At 35.0% G+C, this 26004-nt stretch overlaps 1 protein-coding gene across 5 annotated transcripts in view; it reads right to left on the bottom strand.

The window, feature by feature from the left end:
- Nucleotides 1-26004, bottom strand: part of CSMD3 (CUB and Sushi multiple domains 3) — a 1234985-nt gene that overhangs the window by 151918 nt on the left and 1057063 nt on the right. For all 5 annotated transcript variants that reach the window (XM_050802135.1, XM_050802136.1, XM_050802137.1 and 2 more), the window contains 3 exons: nt 14180-14304; nt 7079-7175; nt 3862-3966 (listed from right to left, as the gene is read on the bottom strand). In XM_050802135.1, the coding sequence (XP_050658092.1) occupies nt 3862-3966; nt 7079-7175; nt 14180-14304 (327 nt within the window). The remainder of the gene's footprint in view (nt 1-3861; nt 3967-7078; nt 7176-14179; nt 14305-26004) is intronic.

Genomic DNA, 26004 nt, shown 5'->3' with positions numbered 1-26004 from the left:
TTCCTCTGCTGAATCTATCCACTCCTTGCTTAACTGTAAAACTCCTTATTTTTTAAGACTCACCCCAAGTGTCACCTCCTGTTTGAAGTATTCCCTGAATTTCCTAAATGGAGATGGTTATTTATTGCTTTTGGGTGATCTACCACAAATATATCTATTACTGTATTCAAAGCACTGTAATATTGCTTTATCTTTGTGAATCTTCTACAAGACTCTTCAAAGAAAGATACTGTGACATGTCTATCTTCACATTTTTTATGTCGAGCATAATGCCTGACATATGGTAGGTGTTCAAAATCTTTGTCGGCTGAATAAAGAATGAATGAATAAATTTTGTTTTATGGATTTGTCATGTATTTGCATTACAGTGATACATTTATTGTATCTGAAGTTAGCAATAACTGAAAAGTAAACTTCATTATAAAACCAAAAACATGTAAAAAATCATTTAAATATTATTTACTTAGCACATGCTTATCAATTGCAGCTGCTGTTCCCTCCCACTGAGAGTTTCATGTCTATCAAAACTTCAATTTAGGTCATGGTGTTTCAGTGTGGAACTAAGTGGCCTGAATGAGATGATGTTGAAAGATTTTGTCTTCTTTGCATTTTAAGTAGAGAGTAAGAAAACCCATAGTTACCCAAACACTCACCTAATTACATTTGTGATGATTTTATGCATGAAATGACACATTGCTTCATATATGTGTTTAATAGGGGAACTAATCTATTTTTATGATGGAAAGTTTTGCAGGAATTTGGGAGATGAATGTACATTTTCTATGTCAGGAGTAGTCACTTTAATTCCAATTTTAAAATCTCTACAGGATCTAGTTCCTTTTTCACAATTTAAAAATACTTATAATTAAAAAGTAGGCATTGCAATTGGTGCCACAGATATTAAAAGAGTAAGAGACTGCTATGAACAATTACACACCAAAAATTAGAATAACTCAGAAAAATGAAAAAAAAATTCCTAGAAATATAAAAGTTACCAAGACTAAATTTTAAGGAAACAGAAAATCTACATGAACCAGTAACTAGTAAAAGGATTGAATCAGTTAAAAAAGTCCTCCCAACAAAGAAAGGCACAGCACCAGATGGCTACACTGGTGAATTCTACCTTACACTTAAAAAATTAACATCAATCCTTCTCAAATTCTTCAAAAAAAATTGAAGAGGGGAAAATATGTCCAAACTTTTTTATTGCAGTCAGCCCTGCCCTAATAGCAAAGCCAAAGACACCACAAGAAAAGAAAACTATAGTCCAATATCCCTTCTGAACATGGATGCAAAAATCCTCAACAACATGATAGTAAGCCAAATCTAGCAGCATGTTAAAAAAAAAAAATCATATACCGCGACCAAGAGGAATTTATTCCTGGAATGTAACAATGGTCAAATGTACACAAATCAATAAACGTAATATATCACATTAACAGAGTGAAGAATACAAGTCACATGATTGTATCAATGAATGCAAAAGAAAAGTATTTAAATGTATTTGACACCATTTCATTATTAAAAACTCTCAAAAAAAACTAGGTGTATAAGAAATTTACCTCAACATAATAAAGACCACATATGAAAAGCCCATAACTAACATCATACTCAATGGTAAAAAACAAAAAGCTTTTTCTTTATAATCAGGAAGAAGGTAAGGATATTCTCTCCACTTCTAATCAAAATACTACCGGAAGTCCTAGACAGAGGAATTAGGCAAGAAATAGAAATAAAAGGCATCCAAGTCAAAAAGGAATAATTAAAATTGTCCCTGTCTGCAGATGATAAAATCCTAAATGCGGAACAACATAAAGACTCCATGGACCACACTGAGATGTCATCTTGCCCCAGGTAAAGTGGATATTATCAAGCAACCAAAAAAAAAAAAAAAAAAAGGAGAAAAGGTAACTCTTATACATTCTTGGTGGGAATGTAAATTGGTCAAGGCATTATAAACAATAGTAGGGAGGTTTCGTTAAAAAATGGAAAATAGAACTATATAAGATCCAGCAATCCCACTGCTGGGTATATATCCAAAAGAAAGAAAATTGGTATATCAAAGGGATACCTGCACTCTCGTGTTTATTGCAGCAGTATTCACAATAGCCAATATATGGAATCAACCTGTGTCCAGCAGTGCATGAATGGGTAAGGAAAATATGGTATATATGACAATGGAGTACTATTCAGCCATAAAATTGAAATCCTGTTATTTGCAGCAACATGACTGGAACTAGAGGATGTTATGTTAAGTGAAATGATCCAGGCATAAAAAATGGATATTGCATATTCTCACATATCACATATATGTGTAAGCTAAAAAAGTTGATCTCATGGAGGTAGAGAGTAGAATGATGGTTACCAGAGGCTGAAATGGATGACTTGGAAGGCAAGGAAGAAGAGAGATTGGTTAATGGGTTCAAAAATACAGTTAGAAAGAAAGAATAAATTCTGATGTTTGATAAGCAGGGTGATGAGTTAATGATAATTTATTGTATACTTTAAAATAATGAGAAGATTTGAAATGTTCCCAACATAAATAAATGATAAATGATTGAGGTTATGAATGATAATTCAATTACCCTGATTTGATCACTACACATTGTATACATGTACAAAAATATCACATGTATCCCAGAAATATGAATAATCATTATTTATCAGTAATATTGAGGAGACTCCATTAAAAAAAAAAACAAAACTGTTAGAACTAATAAGTGAATCCATGAAGTTGCAAGATACAAAATTAACATACAAAGAATCAGCTGCATTTCGAGACCAGCCTAATCAACATGGTGAAACTACGTCTGTACTGAAAATATAAATGAGCTGGGTGTGGTGTAGAATGCCTGTAATCCCAGTTACTTGGGAGGCTGAGGCAAAAGAATCACTTGAACCCAGGAGGTGGAGGTTGCAGTGAGCCAGGATCATGCCATTCCATTCAAGCCGGGGCAACAAGAACGAAACTCCTTCTCAAAAAAAAAAAAAAAAAAAAAAAAAAAAAAAGCGACAAAATGGCTACGAGAAAAATTACAGAAGACACACAAATAAATAGAAATACATCCCATTTTTATGGATTGGAATATTTAATAATGTTAAAATGTCCATACTACACAAAACAACCTACAGATTCAATTTGATGCTTATCAAAATCTGTGACATGTTTTTCCACAAATAAAGTACTAACATGCATATGGAACCACAAAAGATCTTGAACAGCCAAAGAATTCTGGAGCAAGAAGAACAAAAGTGCTGGGGTCCTACTTCTTGATTATATATTACAAAGATAGAGTTACCAAAACAGTGTAGTACTGGATAAAAACAGATATACAGACCAGGAGGTGATGAACCTGGAGGACATTACACAGTAAAAGAAACCAATCACAGGAGGATAAATACTTCATGATTCCACTTCCATGGCAAATCTAAAATAGTCAGACCCAAAGAAGTGGAGTAGAATGGTGGTTGTCAGGGGATAGGGAAAGGGGGAAATGAAGAGCTGTGGTTCAATGGGTATAAAGTTTCAGTTATGCAAGATGAGTAAGTGCTAGAGATCTGTTGCATAATATTGGACTTACAGTTAATACAATATTGCACACTTAAACATTTGTTGAAAAGGTAGATTTCACATGAATTATTCTTACTCAATAACAAAAAAAAACTTGTAAATTCTTGTGAAATCATTAAAACTTTATCCATATAATTTTGTAATTGAATTGAAGTAATACTTCAAAATTTTAATAAGACAGTGTTTTATTTGAGGAAGTTGCTATAATATATACATACTCACAAAAATATTTTTTTATTAATATAAACTTGTTCTTAACCTTTTTGAATGGCACATGATATTATTTTTACCTGTGTATTCAAGATGAAATCCTGCAGCAGAAACACTGATGTCTGATTGAAAATTTAGATATAGATTATTAGACGTACTATTCAAAAGATGGGGTATTGTTGTTCCTGAAATGATATATGAGAAGGCAAGTCAATGGCCATATAATAAGTACTATAATAAAATTAAGTAAGTTTACTAATCAGTCAATAGATTACCACTAAAAATATGCATTAATCAAGTTGTTTTTCAAAAAAAAAAATAGTAGAAATATTTTTCTCACAATCCTCTTTCAATATACTGTTCCTATTTCCAAGAAGACAGACCACTTGAGATGGCTTTAGATTGCTTCCTAAAAATAGGTAGGAGCAAAAAGAGCTGGTGAAAGTTAAAGCTATATGTTTGACATGTTCACCGAAAAAAAAGTTGAATTTCATGTGGATTTCAGTATTCTGTGCATGAGCTGATAATAAACAATAAATACATATATATGTAAAGTTAATCTTGTTAGAAACATGAATGTTTGCAATGATCATGTTCAAAGAGGTTATTACTGTGTATTCTCTCTGTTTTCCAATATGTTTTTTGAAGACTGTGCTATACCAGAGGCTTCTGATTTTCAAAGTGATAACCAGTTTTAACTGCCTGTATGTCACCAGATTTGTGAACTAATTAAAAAGAAACACAAAATATGAATAGAACAGTTTGCAAACTAAAAAGGAATAAAAATAAACTTAATTTTGAACTTTGTACGTGATTTTTATAGTATAGTAACAACTTTGTATGAGTCAGATAATATAGTCATTGATTGACTTTTAATAATGAATTAAAGTTAGACAGCTAGATAGATAGATTATTCTATACTAGGTCAAGTGCCTTAATGTTTCTTAAACTCTGACAGCAAAGCTGGTAGTCAGCTTTCAAAAAAATTCCAGTTATGAACTACTGTTACTCTTGTCTTTCAGCAAATGCATTATAATGATATTTTTCTGGACTTCTGAAGGAGACCAAATTTATTTTATTAAGTTATTGAGTTTGAAAATATAAAGTATCTGCTTGAAACAATTATTTCTTGAGTTTGCTATTGAGCAAATAGTTTAAGATTTTTGACTCCAACTCTAGCAGTTTCAAATGGCAAGCATGAAAATAAGTAAGCGTTAATTCTACATTTTAAGACAAAGTTCAACAAGCATATGAGTTGAGATCATTAAAAACATTTCTTTGTAAGTAACTGGTTTCTTTACATTTGCTTTGCACAACTTTGTGGACCTCACTCCTGATGTCTTCTATGAAAGAACAGAAAAAATTTATTACAGAGCACACACTTGCTTTTTTTCTGACCATAGTGTGATAACGGCAACCGCTGAAGACAGGAATAAACAGAAACTTAAAAGGTCATTTCACCTGCCTTAAGTCTCTTAGAGGATCTTACTGATTAAGAGCTCTAGTTCTGGAGTCACACCAGCTGGGTCCCAATCTCATTCTAACATTAGTTGTACAACCTCAGGCAACTTAATCTCTCTAAGCCTCCATTACCTACCAGGTTTGCTAGAAAGATCAAATAAGGAAATGCATGGCAAATGTCACACAGAACTAGCACTTAGTGATCAACAGGTGTTATTTATCACTTATATTATCATTATATTATTATTTTTAAAGTATTACAGATGGGTGTGGTGGCTCATGTAATAATCACGGGATTACAATCCCAGCTAATCAGGAGGCTGTAAGACAGGTGGATCTCTTGAGACCACAAGTTGGAAATCAGCCTGGGAAACACAGCAAGACCTCAGCTCTAAAAAAACAAAATAAAATAAAAATTAATTGAGGTTGTGGCATGTGACTGTAGTCCCAGCAACTCAGGAAGTTGAAGCAGATAGGTCACTTGAGCCCAAGAACTTAAGGCTGCAGTGAGCTATGATTGCACCACTGCACTCCAGCCTGGGCAATAGAGCCAGACCCTGTCTCTAAAAATGCACACACAAAAATTAATAATGATACTAATAAAGTATTACCCCCAACCTATTATAAATAAAAGTATACTAAAATTGTGTGGGATTTTTCTAAGACTTCTATCTAAATCTATATTGTTCATGCCTAAATCAAATCACTCCTGCTCCAGATATTTCTTTCTTTTCCTCATTGGTTCTGATAAATAATGGGTTCCACTACTCCATTTAAAAATCTCTTAAAAGCTTAGTCATTCAAATTTATTTCAGTATATCTGAATTGAATAAGCTAATCTGTTAGCTATGTTTATATTTCTAGAGTTTAAAAACTATAATAGTAAAAAATTAACAAAGTAAAACTTTTTATTTCAACTTATATATGCAAAAGCTTTTAAATTATTGCATAAATTACCTTTTAAACCTCAATAAATCTGGCCGGGTATTGTGGTTCACACCTGTAATTTCAGCAGGTGTGATCACCTGCTCGCCAAGGCAGGTGGATCACCTGAAGGCAGAAGTTCAAGACCTGCCTGGCCAACATAGTGAAACCCCGTCTCTCCCAAAAAATATAAAACTTAGCTGGGTATGGTGATGCACGTCTGTAATCCCAGCTACTCTGGAGGCTGAGACAGGATAATCGCTCGGACCCAGGAGGCAGGGGTTGCAGTGAGCTGAGATCTCACCACTGCACTCCAGCCTGGGAGACAGAGCGAGACTACATCTCAAAAAATAACAACCTTAATAAATCTAACAGATTTTAAAAACAAGTCCACATCTTACATAAAAAATAAGACTTTTATTTTGTTTCTTTCTGGTCTTGTTACACATGTATATACTAATTTTATACAATTTTATTCATTTCATAGAAATAATTCTGTATTCTCTTTATTCTCACCTAACAGTACCTTGTAGCATTCACCTGGCTATTTTCATGACTTCATAGCACACAATTCAAAGCACAGTGTAATTTTTAATTATTATTGCTCATCCTTTTAAGGAAAAGAGCATACATACTATTCCTGAGCCCCAACTCAGCTGAAAATATTATCAGTAATATAAAAGCATCAATAAATAATTAGACAAATATATAAAGAATTAAAAATATAATAAGGTTTTAAATATCAATATTGATATCATCTTTAAATCTTTTAAACTTCAGTCCTTGTATCTTTGTGTATAGTTTGTGAAAAGCAAATTAAAACCACCAAGTAAGAGCTGTAGGTAGCTCTTTAATTTTGTTTATATTCTTAATTATACTTGTATTTTAATTAAGCTCAGCTCTCTTATTTACCTGAATAGCTTCCAAGTCTTGGAGCATTGTTGTCTCCCCCATCATAAAAGTCCAGAGAATCCCAATTATGTTCTGTGGCAAAGCTAACAACTTGTACCTGTGAAATAATAATTACAGGTAAGAATAGACATTTCTAACCAGATACACATAACTATAGTCCACCAATCTCCCTTGGAAAAGAGAGTTCAAATCCTGGACCACATAACTGTGGCCCCTCATAGAAGGTTTTTAACAGAACTGATTTTTTTCCATTATTGTACTGGCTTACACGAGCTGATTTTTACACAGAAAAGCCTTTGAAGCACCTACCAACCTTCACTATGGGTATAACCAGAGTAATGTCTGTCACTATCTCAGAACATTCTCTTTTCAAAAGCTTTGAGCTATGACTCAGTGCCTGGAATCTCAATTCATTTTCAAAACAATTGGTTAATTTTTATGTATATGTCATTGATTTGAGTTTCCTAGTTTTCTTGTAGCTATTAGGAAAAACCAGATTTGTGGTCTACAAGTCTATAGGAGCTTATAATAAACCTTTTTAAAACCAAGTTTATTTCTGGATACTTTTAAATTATCCTTTCCTTGCATAAACTTTGCTCAATGTCTTCTCTTCCTTTATTTAAAAAAATTTAACATGCATAATTTTAACAAGTCTCAGTATGGATGAGAAAAAATGGCATTTTGTAATTAATTCAAATGCATGTTTAAAAATTTATTTTAATGAATAGAGTTATAGCAACTAATTCACAGTTGAAGGTCCTTAAAGTTGAGAAGGGAAATATTGGGGAGATTTAATTCTCTCCTATCTATTAAATTTTATTTAAAGAAAGAGGCATGTGTTACTTTATTGCACATCACTTGGCACAGCTTGAGTTTTTGCAAGAACCCACAGGACCCTCACAACTGTGGATACTATTTTGCTATTTCTTTATTAATTTTTTTGTAGTTTTAGAGGAAGGAAAGGAATAACTTTATTAAAAGTTTTTTTTAAGCTAAAATCTGTTAAAAACGTAGGCACTGTACTCATTCACTAAATAATTACAACAATTTCACTCATTAAAAATTTATTATCTGCAAAATAGCCCATCATTATTCTTCCATACAAGTGAATTTTGGTGCCTGTTTCCAGGGGTGAGTGCCACATGGCAATAGATACCCTGCCTGTAGGATTGGCATCAGGCCCAATGGCAATGTTCTAAGACAGGAAGAAGACCAGAAGTAAAGCTGTATAATTGTAATATAACTGCTACCTCCTTAAACAATTATAAATTCCCTCTTCATGTCTAAAATTTCCTTTCCTTCAGTTCAGGGGAAGAAAATACTGCATTCAGCTTTTTAAAAAATGTGAAGATTCACGCAGGAGTTGACATTTGAGCTAAGCTAAAGATATTGAGCTGAAGGAAATTATTGAGTGTCTAACAATGTAAAAGGAATCAAACCATGAGCTAGATTTAGTAGACCATGAGTAATCTTATTTAGCCACAGGGGAAGGTATTTACATAAGAAGAAATACACATGCAAAGTTAGAGAAATAATAAAAAGTTCAAAAGAGTAGAGCTTAGTAGCTAAATACAAGAGAACTTAGAATCAAAGAGACTAGGTTTGCAACTTCCTGGCTCCTTCTCCTCATTGGCATGCCACTAAAGGAAAGTTGTTCATCTTTCTGTACTTCAGATTATTTAAATAAATTATTGTCATAAGGGTATCTAATACATAGATTCATTATAAAAATTAAATTAGTTAATTCGTATAAGGTGCCCAGCATGTAGTAACGACTCAATAAATCTTAGCTAAGAGGAAGATTAGGGGAGAAACTCAATAAAAAACTAAACACCAGCATAGTAACTATGCACTTCAAGACACAGTGACACCTTCAGTTTTCCAATGAAGGTTTCAGAAGTCGGAGGAAGAACATGATTAGGACTGTGCTCTAGGTACAGCACTGCGTTGGGTGAAGAAAGTAAAAGTGAAAAGACAATTTCAGTAATATTTCAATATGTATTGCAGTAAAAAACAATGAGAGACTGAAGTGTATTGGAGGCAAGTTTAGTAAAAATGGGAATCCAGATATTACACGTGTTGCTGTAGAGAAAGTTATTAAATTTTGTGTGATTCGAATAGGGGAGGAAGTGAAAGGAAAATTTTGAGAAAAATTTATTTTCTTTTCTGAATTATTGAGAGTAGTGGGGTAACAAGAGCAAAAATGTAGACATCTCCAGGAAAATCTGTTACCTAGGAGGGAGAAAGAAAGTCAGTTTACTTCTGGATACATATGTCTAGTGTATATAGCTGAATAATGCCTTCTGAAGATATTAGGTTCTGATCTCTGGAACCTCTAAATATTACCGTATATGGAAAAGGGTCTTTCAGATGAGCTTAATTTAAGAATCTTGAGAGAGGGGAAAAGAGGCAGAGGGAGACTCGACACTCATAGAAGAGAAGACAATGTGACCACGGAGGCAGAAATTGGAGTGATGTGGCCAGAATCCAAGGAATTCCAGCAGCCACTAGAAGCTGGAAAAAAATAAGGAAGAGATTCTCTCATTCTTGAGACCCTGAAGTGGTCAGGGACAAGGTAGGAGAGGTTCTGCCAGGATCTCAATTTCAGTGCAGTAAAGTTGATTTTGGACTTCTGGCCTCCACGGCTATGAGGAAAAAAATAAAATAAAACTGTTGTTTGTAATTATAAAACTCATGGTAATTTGTTACAGCAGCCAGAGAGCTGTAATATAATTTGCCACTGGGATTTGAGGTACATTGTGAATGTAGTTTGGCATAATAAAAATATAGAGTGTAGAAGAAGAATTTGGCCAGAAGGACTAGCAGACAATGCTATGAGATTTGTTAAGGGACTCAAATAAATGATTGAGTACTCATTATGACAGAAGACACGTGAAAGCTAACTAAAGATTTTTTTTTTCTTTTTTTGAGACAGAGTCTTGCTCTGTCTCCCAGTCTGCAGTGCAGTGGCGCGATCTCCACTCACTGCAAGCTCCACCTCCCGGGTTCACTCCATTCTCCTGCCTCAGCCTCCCAAGTAGCTGGGACTACAGGTGCCCGCCACCAGGCCCAGCTAATTTTTTTGTATTTTAGTAGAGACGGGGTTTCACCATGTTAGCCAGGATGGTCTTGCTCTCCTGACCTCGTGATCGGCCCGCCTCGGCCTCCCAAAGAGCTGGGATTACTGATGTGAGCCACGGCGCCCGGCCCAACTAAAAATTTTAAAAGAGGTAATTATTGACTCACTGTTCAGAGTAACTTTGCATTAGATATAGTTGCCCATCATGGCAATGGAATAGCTTTATGAGGTAATGAATTTCCAATCATTAAAACTAGGCTTCTATCATTATAACTGTTCAAATTCCATTTTACTTCAGATTACATAAAATCAGGATAATCATCTGTAAACTGATACAATAATGTAATCAACATATTTTCCCCCATGGTTTATTAAATATTTCCCTTTTCCTGATAACTATCACTGTTAATTTTGAATGTAGCCCCATTGAAATTCTCCAATATATCCTGCTAATATAAACAAACAAATAAATGAATCTACTCTTTGCCACAAAGAGTGGGATATTCTCACATAATATTAATTTAACAAATTAATCTGTTTGTTGAGGTAATTCCCAAAGAATGGTTCAATTATTCTGTATTATTGTAATTTTTCAGCATTCCAAATGTTTCTTCTTTTCCTCTCTTTTTAACAATGATAATCCCACTTTATCTCATATATGATTTATTGAATATTCATATAATTCTTTATTCACACACATATTTGGCCCAACAGAGACAAATATTAAATATTGATCTTTAAACCTAGTGTAGTAGCCAGGTAGCTCTTAGGTAAATTTAATGAAGATTCAAATATAAGTCATATATTACATAAGTGTGTGTGTGTGTGTGTGTGTATGTGTTACAAGTTTCTATAACTCAGTGATATGTCTAAAACTAGCATCCATATAAGTGATCAATCAGAAAAAAGTCCTTGATAGCTGTTTTTAGCGTGTTTACAATTAAAATCCAAAATTTTTACACACTATATGTTTGCTAAATGCTCTGCTAAACTCAAATTTTGTTTTCTAAAGTACAGTCAAGAAACAAAGTCCTTCCTCAGTGGAAGATTTTAGTGTTATTCATATGTGTCCAGTTTTGAATAGTGTTTGCCTAGGATAAGTGATATATAACATAGTTTTTCTGCAAACATCTTAGTAGTTCATTATGCCTGCTAACCCTAAAATAGTCAAAACTCCACTTGTGCAAGTATTCATTGATTCATTCTAAAAATATGTACTGAGAATATACTGCCAGGCACTGTGCAGTATGTACTTCCAGGAACTGTACTAGCTGACAGAATGGACTTGGCACTGTCCTCATGAGGTTATAGATAATTAGTAGTAACATTAAAATGTGATGGGTGTTATGATAAATAAATTCCAGGGAACTGTGAGAACATACAGCAGAACTTAACCTTGTCTCAAGTTCATGGAAGGTCTTCCACAGAAAATGTATTTAAGTTGAGACAGAAATGTCGAGTAAGAATAAGCAAAATAAAAGAAGATCATAGAGAGTGTTGGCAGAAAGAACAACATGCACAAAGGGTCCAAAGGCAAAAGAAAGCTAGGTTTTTATAAGGAGCTGAAATAGTACAGATAGAATAGTTACAAAATAAGGACAGAGCACAATGGCATAATCAATAGTGTCAAAGGAGTTAAGGAGATTGGAGACAACTGAGGTATTATATACAAAAAAATGATAGTATTAGATTTTTACTTTCAGATGGTTACTCTACTAGATGTACAGGAGATAGACTGGAGGAGAATAAGAACCTGGGACAAGGATGACGCTACCTGATCTTGGGTAGTAAAAGTGTGGATGGAGAGAAATAGACTTGTTTAAGAGATTTATGAAAGACAGACCTGACAAATTTCATTGTACCGAGTTAAGAGTCAGAGAAGAATTAACATTTCTGGCTTGTGTAACTTAATGGATGAGGAAGTTGTTCTGAGAAAGAGAACACTGAGAAAGTTCTATAGTTTTGAGAAGAGTCTATGAAGTCACTTTTAGACAGGTTGAATTTGACAAGCCATCAAGAAGTTTAGCTGAAAATGTCCAGTAGGCAGTTGGATATATGTTCTGCAGCTTAGGTGAGAGGTCTGGGTTAGATATTTAGGTCTGGATGTCATCATTTATTCAGCACCTCATTCGAAAATATGTTTTCTGATTTTCTATTATGGTTTAGGTCCGGACATTTCTAGCACATGAAAGTAGCTGAAGCCATGGAATTAGACAAGGTCCCAGAGAGAATAAAGTAAATGAACAAAGGCCACAGAATCTCATAAACACTAATATTTGAACAATAGATTGAATTGGAAGAGGAGACCAGGTAGGAGATATAGAAGTAGGAGCTACAGATGTAGAAGAGAAAACAAAACAAAATCCAAGAAAATATTGGTCTCCTAGGATCTAAGGAGACAAAAATAGTCTATTAGGAATCAGGAGAGGAACAACAAGATAGAGAGCTGCTGACAGAGCAAGAAAGATGAACCACACAATGGATTTAATCACATTTAGATCTTCACTATGAGATTGGCTCTATTAGAGTATTGGGTGCTGAAGCCACATTGCAGTGGGTCAAAAAGAGAAGATGAAAACTAAATAAAAAATGCCAGGGTTTTCATAATTTTAAGATAAGATGGAAATAAGTAAGCTAATGTTAATATATAGATGCTCTAGAATAACTTTCAGAAGATTACAACCAGATAATAGTAAAATTTCTATGAAGGTTTTAAAGATATCATATCATTTCAGATCCTCTACATAAGCTGGTACATGGGCAATCCCAAAATCCTTACTATTCTACTATAATAAGATAGAGTTGATTAGTTATCTTCAAATTTTACAAATTGTCTGTAAACTAGCCAGAATGTAAGTATGCATCTATAATCTTTGGATACCCTTAAAACTCTGACATTGGTTTGCTGGCATATTTTACTCCCAACGCAAGTCAAGTAATTTTTAAAACGTCTGAACAATTATAAATCCATGAAGCTGATTGTTTTTTACTAAAAAATATGCTTCAATGTGATTTCATTATAAATGCATGGTGTCTTGGCTAATTTTTCCACAACTCATATATGTCTCAAGTTTCTAAATAAAAACTCTACAAGTCAATTAGAGAAGTAATAAAGTTATATCTGTGAAGGCTAGATAATGTAATATTTATGAAGCATAATTACCTTTCATAGAATATATATACTGATTCTGCAGTAAAATATTACCAATTCATCCAGAAAAAAATATATCTTTATGTAAACAGAATAACTCACCAAATAGCAGCCCCCAAAATAGGTATAATTCAAATAACAGGACAGTCACTGTTGATTACCTATTTTTAAAGAGCATCCTCCTTCCTTGCTAACAGAGACCTGGTTTAGTTCAATTAAGTGAGAGATGTGTGCATCATAGGAGGCTGCACTTATTGCTTACTCCTGATATGTAACCCATTTTATTTGAGCCAAATCATAGTAAATCTTTGGTTGTTGCCCATTGTATACGTCAGGAATGGATATGATTACAATATTGGTCAATAAAATAGGAGGGAAAGTCTGCTGGCAGGTTTCCTGAAAAGTTTTCTTAACCACTGAAATGGTACATAACATAGGGACATTCTGTTTTAGCTGCTGGCCATTGCTATGTAGGGCTGTTATGCCTAGAGCTTTTGCAGCCACCTCAAGACCTCAGGAGAAGGTGTCTAAGAACTAAAACCAACAGGCTGAGCATGGCAGAACAGAGCGATGGAAATAACCTGGGTGAGGAAAGACACAGCTGAACCCCTGAAATAATGTTTAAATCTGCTTACCTCAAGATTCCATGTTATATGGGGGTAATACATTTTTTGTATTGCTTATGCCATCTTGAATTGGCTTTCTGTTAATTCTATGTGAAAAACATTAATAACAAATATCTTTCTATTCATTTCAACCATGTCAGTCAAAACCACTTGCTAAACTTTTAGAAATAATGTTCATTCTGTCATCTCTGAAAAGATTAACGACAAACAGATAATGAAAAGAAGAAAAACTTAAATATTCTTACTTGAATGCCAGCTCCCTCTGGCACTGTGATCTTCCACACACAATTCAGATTGTTGTCATAAGGCTCAGGGTATCCAGGTGACAAAATAGTCCCTTTGCGCTTAGTTAAAAATCCACCGCAGGGCACTAAAGTAAAGCAGTCCAAGAGAGGGAGTTAATTCTAATGCAAAGGATTAAAAAAGACTAAAGGTCAGAGATAACATCTTAGATAGATACTAGACTTGCAAATCAAATCATACGGTTTTTCAAAACTCATAAAAGCAATGAAAATTAAGTTTTTGTATACCATGAAAATGTTAAAAAATAATTAGACAGCATTAATGGATGACCTTTGAATGGCATATCTAAAAATAATACTACAATTAACTCAATAACAGCATATTATTTGTATTATATTACTAAAACATGCATTGACTAAATTTGCCTTAAAAATAGTTCATTTCCAGATAAATATTGTCTTGAATTTTTTAAAAAATTATTTGGTACTTTCTCCTTCCTACATTCTTTGAGGAGTAACAGCATCCACTGAAAAGTAATGAGGATGATGATAACAATTATGATCATAACATTTATATAGAGCCTACTCTATGCTAGGCACCCTCCTAAGTACTTTACATATTTTAACTAATTTAAGCCTTCCAACAACTAATGAGATATGAATAAGTATTCTCCACATTTAACAGCTGAGGCAATCAAATGGAGTCATTAAGAGATTGTCTTGCCCAAGATTACATATTAAGAGATGAAGCTGGCCAGGTGCAGTAGCTCACGCCTGTAATCTTATCACTTTGGGAGGCTGAGGTGGGAGGCTCACAAGTTCAGGAGTTCAAGACCAGCCTGGCCAATAGAGTGAAACCCTATCTCTACTAAAAATACAAAAAATTAGCCAGACGTGGTGGTGGGCGCCTGTAGTCACAGCTACTCGGGAGGCTGAAGCAGGAGAATCACTTGAACTCAGGAGGCAGAGGTTGCAGTGAGCTGAGATTGCACCACTGCACTCCAGCCTGGGAGACAAAGTAAGACTCCATCTCAAAAAAAAAAAAAAAAAAAAAAAGATGAAGCTAAGATTTGAATCCTGGCAGTTGGAGCCAGAGTCCATGTCCTTAGGTGGAACTGAAGATACTTCAAGTGGTCCCAGTTCAGTTATTGCCATTCTAACTACTACAAGAAAGAACATGTATGCAGACTTACTCAGAAATCAATAAAGGCTTCAATCATTTTTAGAAGGTACTAAGCCGAAAGCAAAATTCTCATGCCATTAATAGAATCACCTTGATTCTGGTCATAACCTAACTCATAACTCTTAAATTCTGTGTGACTTTGACGTGTTCTTTAAACTCTATGAAACACAGATATCTTACCTGTGGAATGGTAATGCTATTGTTTCTAAAAGGCTTTTGTGAAAAATACAAAGAAACTAGAATGTACATAAGAAACTAGAACACTGCTTGGAACACAGTTAGAAATCAATAAATCATATTTCCTTTTGCTACAACTATTATTTTAGGTTCCAATGGTACTGTGCTCCTGGGGAATTTGTCCTAATATGGCTATAAATGATGAGATATAAGGAACATATCTTTTGTAATATTTTTTTTAAGTGAATTACAGATTTGTGCCACTTTCAAAGACAAACGCAAACACCAGGGCAATTACTCAAAAAAAAAAAAAAAAAAAAGAAAGAAAGAAAAAAAACTGTTGCAAACTTTTTAAAATAGTGTGACAATATATTTTTTTTAAAGAAACTCACTTAGTTGTGTTTTCTTACAAATCTCTGTTAATGGGTTATATACAAATTCTGTTTAAATTAGCCAAAATTAATTTAGCCCATTTAAATAGAAAACCAGCAGTTTTGCATGATTTGAGAATGGCATGCAATAGACAGAAGAAGAAATCTAAAATATTCACCCAAAAAATAGAACAAAAAAAAGTAATTGATGAAGTGTATCCTGCCAATTAAAAAAAAAAAAAAAAAAAAAAAACTTTATAGATGCTCTTCCTCTCCATCCCCACCATCCCCACTGCCACAACCTTTCCTTGTACATATATATATATATATATTTTTTTTTTTTTTCTGAGTTGCAACATTAATCACATAAACGGCCTCCCTATGGCTAGTATGTTTTCCATGCACTATATTTTTGAAATTACTGTCAAAATTATCTTTCTAAATTAAAATATGACATGTTGCTTCTCTGGTGAAAATCCTTAAAAAATTTCCCCATTGTCTGAATTCACAACTCACGGATAGTTTCTTTTTCCTTTTTACTTTTTTTTTTTGAGACAAGCTCTGGCTTTGTTGCCTAGGCTGGAGTGCAGTGGTGTGATTATAGCTCACTGCAGCCTCAAATTCCTAGGCTCAAGCAATCCTCCCACCTCAGCCTGCAGAAGAGCTAGTACTACAGGTGTGTGACATCATACCCAGTAATTTGTGCATAGATATTCAGCTAATTTTTATGTAGCTAATTTGTAGAGACAGGGTCTATGTTGCTCAGGCTGGTCTTAAATTGTTGGCCTCAAACAATGCTGCCTCAGCCTCCCAAAGTGCTAGGATTATAGTCACGAGTCACTGTGTTGGGCCTACAGATAAACATAGTTAATTGTATTCGTCTCTGACTTCATCTCCAGGCTTATACGTAATTATAATTTCCCAACTCCTCATCGTCCTAATCCCCCATCCCAGTCCAGCCTTCTAAACTAATATGCTCCCTTATTGCTGTCACTTGATCTGTCCTTCTCTCACCTAGCTAACACCTACCCATCTACGGACTTTCAGTGTGAATGTTACCTCTTCAATCCTTTGGAATTTTCCTGTGCTAAGTGTCCTATAGTTTCCCATAGCACCAAATGTTTTCCTGTACAATTTTATCATACTATGCTTCCATATTATTTTTATATTAGTTTCTTGCAATAGACTCAAGTCTGAGCAAAAAAGGTCACTTTTTTGCCTGAAACTCTGTTTGTCAAGATTCTAACTCTTCTCCTTCTTTGCATTATAAATTTTCTTCCATGCTGCTACAGTGACAAGTTATCTCCTCTTCCTCCATCGTCTCTTTCATGCATTGCATCAGGCTTTTGTCCTCACTGCTCTAGTGAAATGACCATGTCAAAGTCACCAGAATATTAATGTTGTAATATGATCAATCCTTAACTTGTATTTTACTTAATCTATGAATAATTAGTTCTCACTGTTGATCACTCCATCTGTCTTGAGCCTTTGTTTGCTTGACCAACAGAACACCATACTTTCCTGGTTTTCTTCTGTATTATTGGCTGCAGATTTTTTTTTTTTTTTTTTTTTTTTTGGTAACTCATTCTCCTCTTTGTAACTTTGTCCCAGGCCATAGTCTGTCTTCTAATCACCATCCCCGCTCAGTGATAACATACACTTCCATGTCTTCTATATGCTCTGACTACCAGATGTTTATCTCTAGCTGTGATTTCTGTGAGTTTTACAATCATATGTCTAATAAGTATCTCAAAATGGATATGTCCAAAATAATAACTTTGAAATTCTTCCTCATCCACACTCTCTTTCATCTCAGGGAATGTCACCACCATTCACTCAGTTCTTAGGCATAAACCTAACATTCATCTTGATTTATCTTTCTTGCATTCAAGTTTACATTTACATCTATTCTCAATCTATCAGTAACAGCTCCACCTTAAAAATATATCCCAAAGGTTACTAATTCGTATCACTGTGACCATTATCTTCCTATCCAAATCGCATTACTTTTCCCCTCCATTACCTTGATAGGCTTCTAATCAGTCATATTGGTTCTACTCCACATCTCCCTACACTAACTAAGTGATTTCTTAGAAACTGATTAAGATCACACCACTCCACAGCTCAATATATTCCCATACTAGTTAGAAAAATTTCAAACTCACCATGGCCTTCAAGGATCCAAGTGACTTGGCCCTCTGCTCTGCCTCTCTAAACTCATCACCTATCACTCTTTGCTATCATTTACTGTGTTCCAGACACTGTGGCTTGAACATGTCAAGATCTCTCTCCCCTCAACAGTTCATACACTTGCTCACCAACAAGAAAGACTTTTATCCATCCCTCCCTTTGTTCATTTTATTCAGGTTTAAAATGGCAGCATGCTCTGGATGTCTGGTAACTCCAGCTCCTGTTTTATTTTTTTCTACAGCATTACCACTCCCCAAAAGAAAAGAATGTATTTCTTGATGACGTTTATCCTCCTTCACTAAAATGTAAAATGTAAATGCAAAATGTAAGGACAAAGATCTTATATTCTTATTCAAAACGATGTCACCAGTGCTTAGAATAGTGTTGGCATGCAGTAAGCACTCAATAAATTCTTGATGAATAAATCACTGAAGAACTGATTGTGTGTCTGTATATATCTTGTGCTTTCAAATTACCTCTTTATCATTCCTGCATCATTCCTGTCTCCCAGTATTTTCCTAAACAAGCCATATTTGTCTAATTCTACGTCAATCATCTTTATTTATTTACCAACAAAATATGCTATAGAAAAATTAGCAGATAAGCAATACCACATACAGAATATTTTACATTTGACTCTCATGTATATTACTTAATCTAACATTTGCATCCTGTTTTTAAAAGATATATGATAAATTTCTGTTCTGATCAGTATTCAGTATAATATGTGGATTAAGAAAACAGGCCTTCAAATCAAGCAGCCTAGGTTCAAATCAAATTCTGCTTTTTTATCTAAGCCAAGAGGTTTTAATACCTGTAAAATAGAGATAATTGTATCTACCTTCCAAAGTTGATGTCAATATTAAATGAGATAATGCTTAATAGTGCTTCATTCAAATGCTAAAAATTGCTATTTATTATTGTATTTAATAACTTTTTCATGGATGAATGAGTAGATGAATAAATGGATAAATGAATAAGATGGAGATTTTGTATATATTTCTTCATGAATTTTTTCCCATTCTAAGAAAAGATGAAGTAGACAGGTGTTGCCATGGAGACTTTCAAGTAAAAGTAGTTCTTTCTGAGTCTCTAAAGAACTTAAAAAAACAGAACCAGATAAGCTGATCAGATAAGCAGCTAATTAAAGACTCTTTGCCTAAAGCGAGTAGGTGGCGGCTTCTGGGGCTTTTCAAAAAAGACCTCCCACTAACAGAAGTACTTATGCCTAAGGCCATATATTGTCAAAGCTATTAGTGGCTGCAGGGGGTTATTTGAATCACAGCGTCTAAAATGGAGGAGAGCCTGGGGGTTTAGGAGACTGAAGAGTTTAAGAAATGTGAAGTGTAAAAAGGTCAAATTTGGAAGATAAAAACTCTGCCTTCAGCATAGGTTTTATTTTTCATTTTTACATTGGTCTCAGCTCTAATTATTTTAAGTAAAATTTTATTATATTGTATTGTAATTAAGAAAGGCTTGGAACGACATGCTTTGCACAAGATTATTAAATATTGTTTACAAACCAGTTGTTAAAGTTTGTGAATCTTCTAATTTGGTATTTTAACTATAAGCACAACTCACATATCATGTCTAATGGGGCTGCTTTCCAATCAACAGTTTAGTTTTAGTATGTCAGTGTGTGCAAAATTACTGAACATTTTCTTGTGCTTTACTGTGACAGAAAAAAAAAAAAGACAGTGTTGATAGTAATAATAAGAACTGTGAAACGGAAAGGACACAATTGAGAGGGAAATCATTAGGAATGTAGAAAGCAGTATTGTTTTGGTTTCAATTGGATGCTCACTTGGCTTAAGCTGTTAACTGAGCATTCATTGAACTGTGAAGATAGAGAAAAACAATCATCATGTTTAAAATCCTGTAAATAGGCTGTCAAAGATTATATCTAAACTGTAAAGTGTAAATAGAGAATTTGCTCTCTCTCAGAATAAAGCTCCCCATATAATATGTAAATCTATTGCTTGCGTTTTACCAACATACATATCTTTCTGCAGATGTCAGAAGAGTTTGAAACCTCAGATTTGTAAAGGTCTAAGCCAGGAAAGTATGCAAGAGTATCACCATGTGGTGGATACCGAAATGGAAAAAATATGGACCTTGGACTTGGGAAGTTGGTGAGGGTTGTCAGACCCTCTACAGATATTCAGGAAATTGATACAGTAATTTACTAAAATCCATTCACTGAACAAAAGTTTACTGAACACCTGTTGTGTGCCAAGTCCTCTTTCAATTGAGCCCAAAACCAATATAGTGACAATGGAAAGGGGGACAATTAAGACAGTTTAAGAAATGTTTTACAACCAAAAATTATACATAATACATTTCGATGGCTGCGGTAAAGGTAATGATATAAAGAGTAAACGGTTGATGGATGGCAGAAAATTATTTTAGATAGGATGGCCAAGAAAGATAGGAGACGTCAATGAAATGATGTAGTGAGACAAAAAGATATCTGTTCCAATCAGAGGAAATGAGAAATTCAAAGACCTTGGGGCAGATGTTTTGTGCAGTTAACAGATGTTGAAAAGGAGCACAAATTAAAGAGAACATTTTGATATAAACATAAGATAGCTCTGTACTTGACTCTCATATTTGAATATTTAAGACACTGAGCTTTTTCTATCTTAAAAATATTTTAAGACATGACCATTTTTATTCAGAACATTTTGAAGCTAAAAATACTTGTAGTTAAAAATAGAAATGCAAACTGTATTTTCATTTATGTAAAGATTAGTAGTTGGACCAAATGGTAAAACCTAAACTGGTCTGTCTTCTGAATGTCATTTAGAATCATCACCTTTCTATTTCTTCTCTACACAGACCCCATATATCCATCTGTCATATTGTCAACTTTCTGGATTTACACCTGTTCCACAAGGAAGAATATTTTTAAAATCGTATAAGGTAATACGTCTTTTTCATGTGATCTTGGCAGAAAATACAAGTCATCTGACACAATTTTCTATCTCTGGATATGTACTTTTAAACTGCTTCATTCTATTCAGGTTGCTATAACGAAATACCACAGAATGGGTGGCTTATAAACAACAGAAATTTATTTCTCACGGTTCTGGAAGCTGGGAAATCAGCACTGGTAGATTTGATGTCTGCTGAGGGCCCCTTTCCTGGATTATATATCACCGTCTTCGGGCTGTGTCCTCACATGGTAAAACAGGCTAGAGATCTCTCTGGGGTCTCTTTCATAAGAGCATTAATCCCATTCATGAGAGCTCTGCCCTCATAACTACCTTCCAATCCCTGCCCCCAATACTACCACCTTATGAGTTAGGATTCTAACATATGAATTTGGGGGATTCAAATATTCAGACTACAGCATTCTGCTGCTGGTCCCCAAAATTAATGTCCTTCTCATATGCAAAATACATTCATTCCATCCCAATAGCCCCACAAGTTGTAATTTGTTCCAGCATCAACGAAAAGTCTAATGTTCAAAGTCTCATCTAAATATCATGTCAATCACATATGGGTGACACTTTAAGATAAGATTCATCCTGAGGCAAACTGCCCTCCAGCTGTGAGTCTGTAAAATCAAACAAATTATCTACTTTCAAAATATAATGGTGAGACAGGCACAGGACAGATGTTTCCATTCCTAAAAAGAAAAACAGGGCAGAAGAAAGAGGTAACAGATCTTAAGCAGGACCAAAACTTTAAAATTCAAGAAAAATCTTTTTTGGTTCAATGCTCTGTTCTTCAGTCCCACTGGGCCTATGGTCTCACCTCCTAGACTCACAGGTTGGAGGTCTCCTCCCAGACGCATTGCAGGGAAGTTTCCATATTCTGGACCTACTGGAGGTTATAATCTTACTTCTGTGACTTTGCTGGGCATAATACATACCACAGCTCTCACAGATTAGAGTTGCATGCCTGTGGTTCTCCCTGACTACCATCACATCAGTGGCTCTACTGTTTCATGATCATATGGGTGGCCCCACCTCTGTAGCTCCACTGGGCATTTTTCCACAAGGTAATGCTAAAGGTGTGGGGCCATCCACATGACCCCTATGGCAGATCTCTGTCTGGGCAGAGAGGCTTTCCAGGACACTCTTTGAAATCTACACAGAGGCAGCCACATCTCCATAACTTTACTGGGTACAGGGCATGGTGAACCAGACCCACAGGAACTATTCCTGTGTAGCCAAGCAGACTGCATGAATCAGAGCCTGGGGCTTAAGGCCCTTCCTTTGAAATCTGACTCCTAGGCCCTTGCACTCTGGGCTTGTGACTGGATGGGCAGCCTTGATCTCTGAAATGCATTCAGGTTCATTCTTCCTTTGTTTTGGACAATAGGTCCTGACTTCTGTTTAGATGGCTGACTAATCTTTGCATTGTATTGATGAATAGCTTCTAGCTTCTATTGAGATGGTCAGTTCATACTAGTCTTCTTATCAAACAGTACTTGACTAATCTTTTTTTTTTTTTTTTTTAAGACAGAGTCCCACTGTGTTGCCTGGACTAGAGTGCAGTGGTACGATCTCGGCTCACTGCAACCTCTGCCTCCCAGGTTCAATCAGTTCTCCTGCCTCAGCCTACCAAGTAGCTGGGATTACAGGCATGCACTACCATGCCCGGCTAATTTTTGTATTTTTTAGTAGAGACCAGGTTTCACCACGTTGGCCAGGCTGGTCTCAAACTCCTGACTTCAGGTGATCCACTCGCCTTGGCTAAACTCTTAAAGTTCTCTTTTGAATAGGTCTTCTCATTTTTCCAATATGGGTAGGTTGAAAGTTTTTAAAATATAAAAGTTTTGATTCCCATTTTTTTTTTCTTCTTTTTTTTTTTTTAGACAAAGCCTTGCTCTGTCAACCAGGCTTGAGTTCTGTGGCATGGTCTTGGCTCACTGCAACCTCTGCCTCCTGGGTTCAAGTGATTGTCCTGCTTCAGCCTCCAGAGTAGCTAGGACTACAGGTGTCCACCACCACACCTGATTAATTTTTGTATTTTTAGTAGAGACGGGTTTCCCATTGCCCAGACTGGCCTCGAACTCCTGACCTTGTGATCTGCCCACCTCAGCTTCCCAAAGTGCTGGGATTACTGGTGTGAGCCACTGTGCCTGGCCCTGATTTCCAATCGATTAACAATTCCATGTTTAAATCATTGGCAGTCAAGAGAAGCCAAGCTGAACCATTAACATGTTGCTTATTTTCTTAGCCAAATATCCAATTTCATTGTTTAAAGTTTTACCTTCCAGAAAACTCCATAACATGAACATAATCAACCACTTTTGTTATAACGTGGCATAATCTTTGCTTCAATATAACAATAATATTCTTTCCTCTATTGTTCAACTACTTGTTCCTCATTTCCATCTAAAGATTCATCAGAATTGGCTTTACTATCCACATTTCTACTAATATTCTATTCATAACCCCTTAGATATTTTAGTAAAAAGATGGTGCCTTTCTCAAGAGCTTTCCTCCTCTTATTCTGATCCCTCATCAGAATTTCCTCTTACAGTCCTTTCACAACAATGTAGGCTTTTTCTAGCATGCATCTCAAACTCTTCCAGCCTACACCTGTTACCCAGTTCCAAAGCTGCTGCCACATATTTAGGTTTTTGTTACAGTAGAACCCCACTCCTGGTACCAATTTTCTGCCTTAGTCTTTTCAGGCTAGTATAACAAAAAACCATAGACTAGGTGGTGGCTTATAAACAAAAGAAATATATTTCTTATAGTTGTAAAGTCTGGGAAATCAAAGTTTTCTAAAGCAGTGGCAGATTCAGTATCTGGTGAGGACCCTTTTCCTGGCTCATAGACAGCCATTTTCTTGCTGTGTCCTCACATGGTAGAGGGACATCCCTCTTGGATGTCCAACTAGTAACATCCTTGGTGTTGCTTTTATGAGGACAATAATCCCATTGGTCATCTCCCAGTGGCCCCACCTCCCAATACAATCACCTTAGGGGTTAGAATTTCTACACAAAAAAATGGGGAAAATGAATATTTAGACCATAGCAAAAATCCATGCAAAATTACAGGTAGTCTGTTCTATATCTAAAGACTCCTGATGAATGCAGTATCAGGGTTCTCAAAAAGCCCAGGGAACTACAGACTGCTGGACCTCTGACAGAGAGATGGTGTGGGTTCCTGGGTAGCTCATCTTTTGCCCTAAAAGTAGGAAGTGAGTTCTGGCTGAATCTAGATTGAGAACAGCATTCACTACTAGTGAATCTAGCATTCACTACTGAGGTGGAATATCAGTAATAGAATAGATAAAAGCCTAAAGTCTTTCATAGACTTTAGTTCCTGCTATGAGCTACTGTACTTGCTGAGATAAATCCTTAGTTAGATAGTATCACCTTACTCTTTTTATATAGGTTTTTATATTTGATGGCTAAAATGCTAGAATTAATCAATTGATACATTTGAAATACAAAAACACTTTGTGATAATCATGTAGAATAGGGGCTTTCTTGGGTTTCAGACACAAATGGTTAATGGTTTAAAATTTATAGTCTTGGGCCAGGTGTGGTGGCTCACACCTTTTTGTAATCCCAGCACTTTGGGAGACCGAGGCAGATGGATCACCTGAGGTCAGGAGTTCAAGACCAGCCTAGCCAATAAGGTGAAACCCTGTCTCCACTAAAAATACAAAGAAATTAGTCAGGCATGGTGGTGCATGCCTGTAATCTTAGCTACTTGGGAGGCTGAGATGGGAGGATTGTTCGAACTCAGGAGGCAGAGGTTGCAGGAGATCGTGCTACCGCACTCTAGCCTCGGTGACAGTGCAAGACTTGATTTCAAAAAGAATAAAAATAAAAACAAAGTAAAATGTATAGTCTCATATTCTCTATTCTATGTTTCACAAATATTCTCTTCAAATGTTCTCTTTCTTCAGTCACTTCTCTTCATTTGCTATTTTGCTTTTTTTTTTTTTTTTCCTTTTCTCTCTCTTTTTAATGCGACAGATCATTTCTCCCATCTATATCTTGCCTCTTTCTAACTCTGTCTCATCTGCATGTCTTCATGGACATAAGAAAATTTATTTCTTTGGATAATGTGACGTTTAAATTTTTAGGGTAAGAAGAAAAGCAGAGCATAAACATTGGTTAAATATATATTTCTAAGGCCTATTAAAATTGTAGTAATAATTATTTTAACTTTGTTTTCATTTTATGTTAAAAAAAATTTGCCAACAATGAAAACAAACAAAATGTTTATTTCTTTAAGTCTACTCCTCAACCATTTGACCTGGAATGCATTAATTGGTGGAAATTTCACTGTCCTCCTAAATGGTATATTTTAATAAAGATTTACTATTATTTTCAATACAATCAACACATTTTCCAGAACTTGCTCATAAATTTTAAATGCAAATAAAAGTCAAACATGCAAGGAACCCTAAATTAAAGTTGGAAAGGATGACAGTACTTAATGCTTTCAGCCTTTTCCAAAATGCAAACATCTTCTGTGGAAGGCACATTTTCCATATAATAACTTTAACTAGCTTTAAAAATAAAATATCAACAAATTAAAATCAATAGTATCAAATACTTGATCAGTACTGCATATTAAGTCCTATATTCTGCATTGAATACTTTTAGAATTGGAATCTTCTCTTTTGATTTTGTGGTGGATTATTTGACAAAAACAAAAACAACTTAATTTTTTAGTACTTATTAGGTTCTAAGAACTAAGCCAAGGCTTTTAATCATTTAGTCATAATGAACCTATGAAGAAGTTCTCTTATTTTCTTGTTTTATTGATATGGGATTTGAAGATCAGAGATTATGTAAATTTTCCAGGATCTTATTGTAACTCACCTCAATTCAGTCATGCGGACAAAGCCAAGACATTCAGCCACAACTCTTGTGCTGATAATTTAGTACAATTCCCAGCTCTGATGATTTCACTCAATTTTACATA

This window comes from Macaca thibetana, chromosome 8 (genome assembly GCF_024542745.1).
Source record: "Macaca thibetana thibetana isolate TM-01 chromosome 8, ASM2454274v1, whole genome shotgun sequence".
NCBI classification, from domain to species: Eukaryota; Metazoa; Chordata; class Mammalia; order Primates; family Cercopithecidae; genus Macaca; species Macaca thibetana.
Note: the sequence above shows the minus strand (reverse complement) of the source record. Positions and strands in the feature narration are given on the sequence as shown.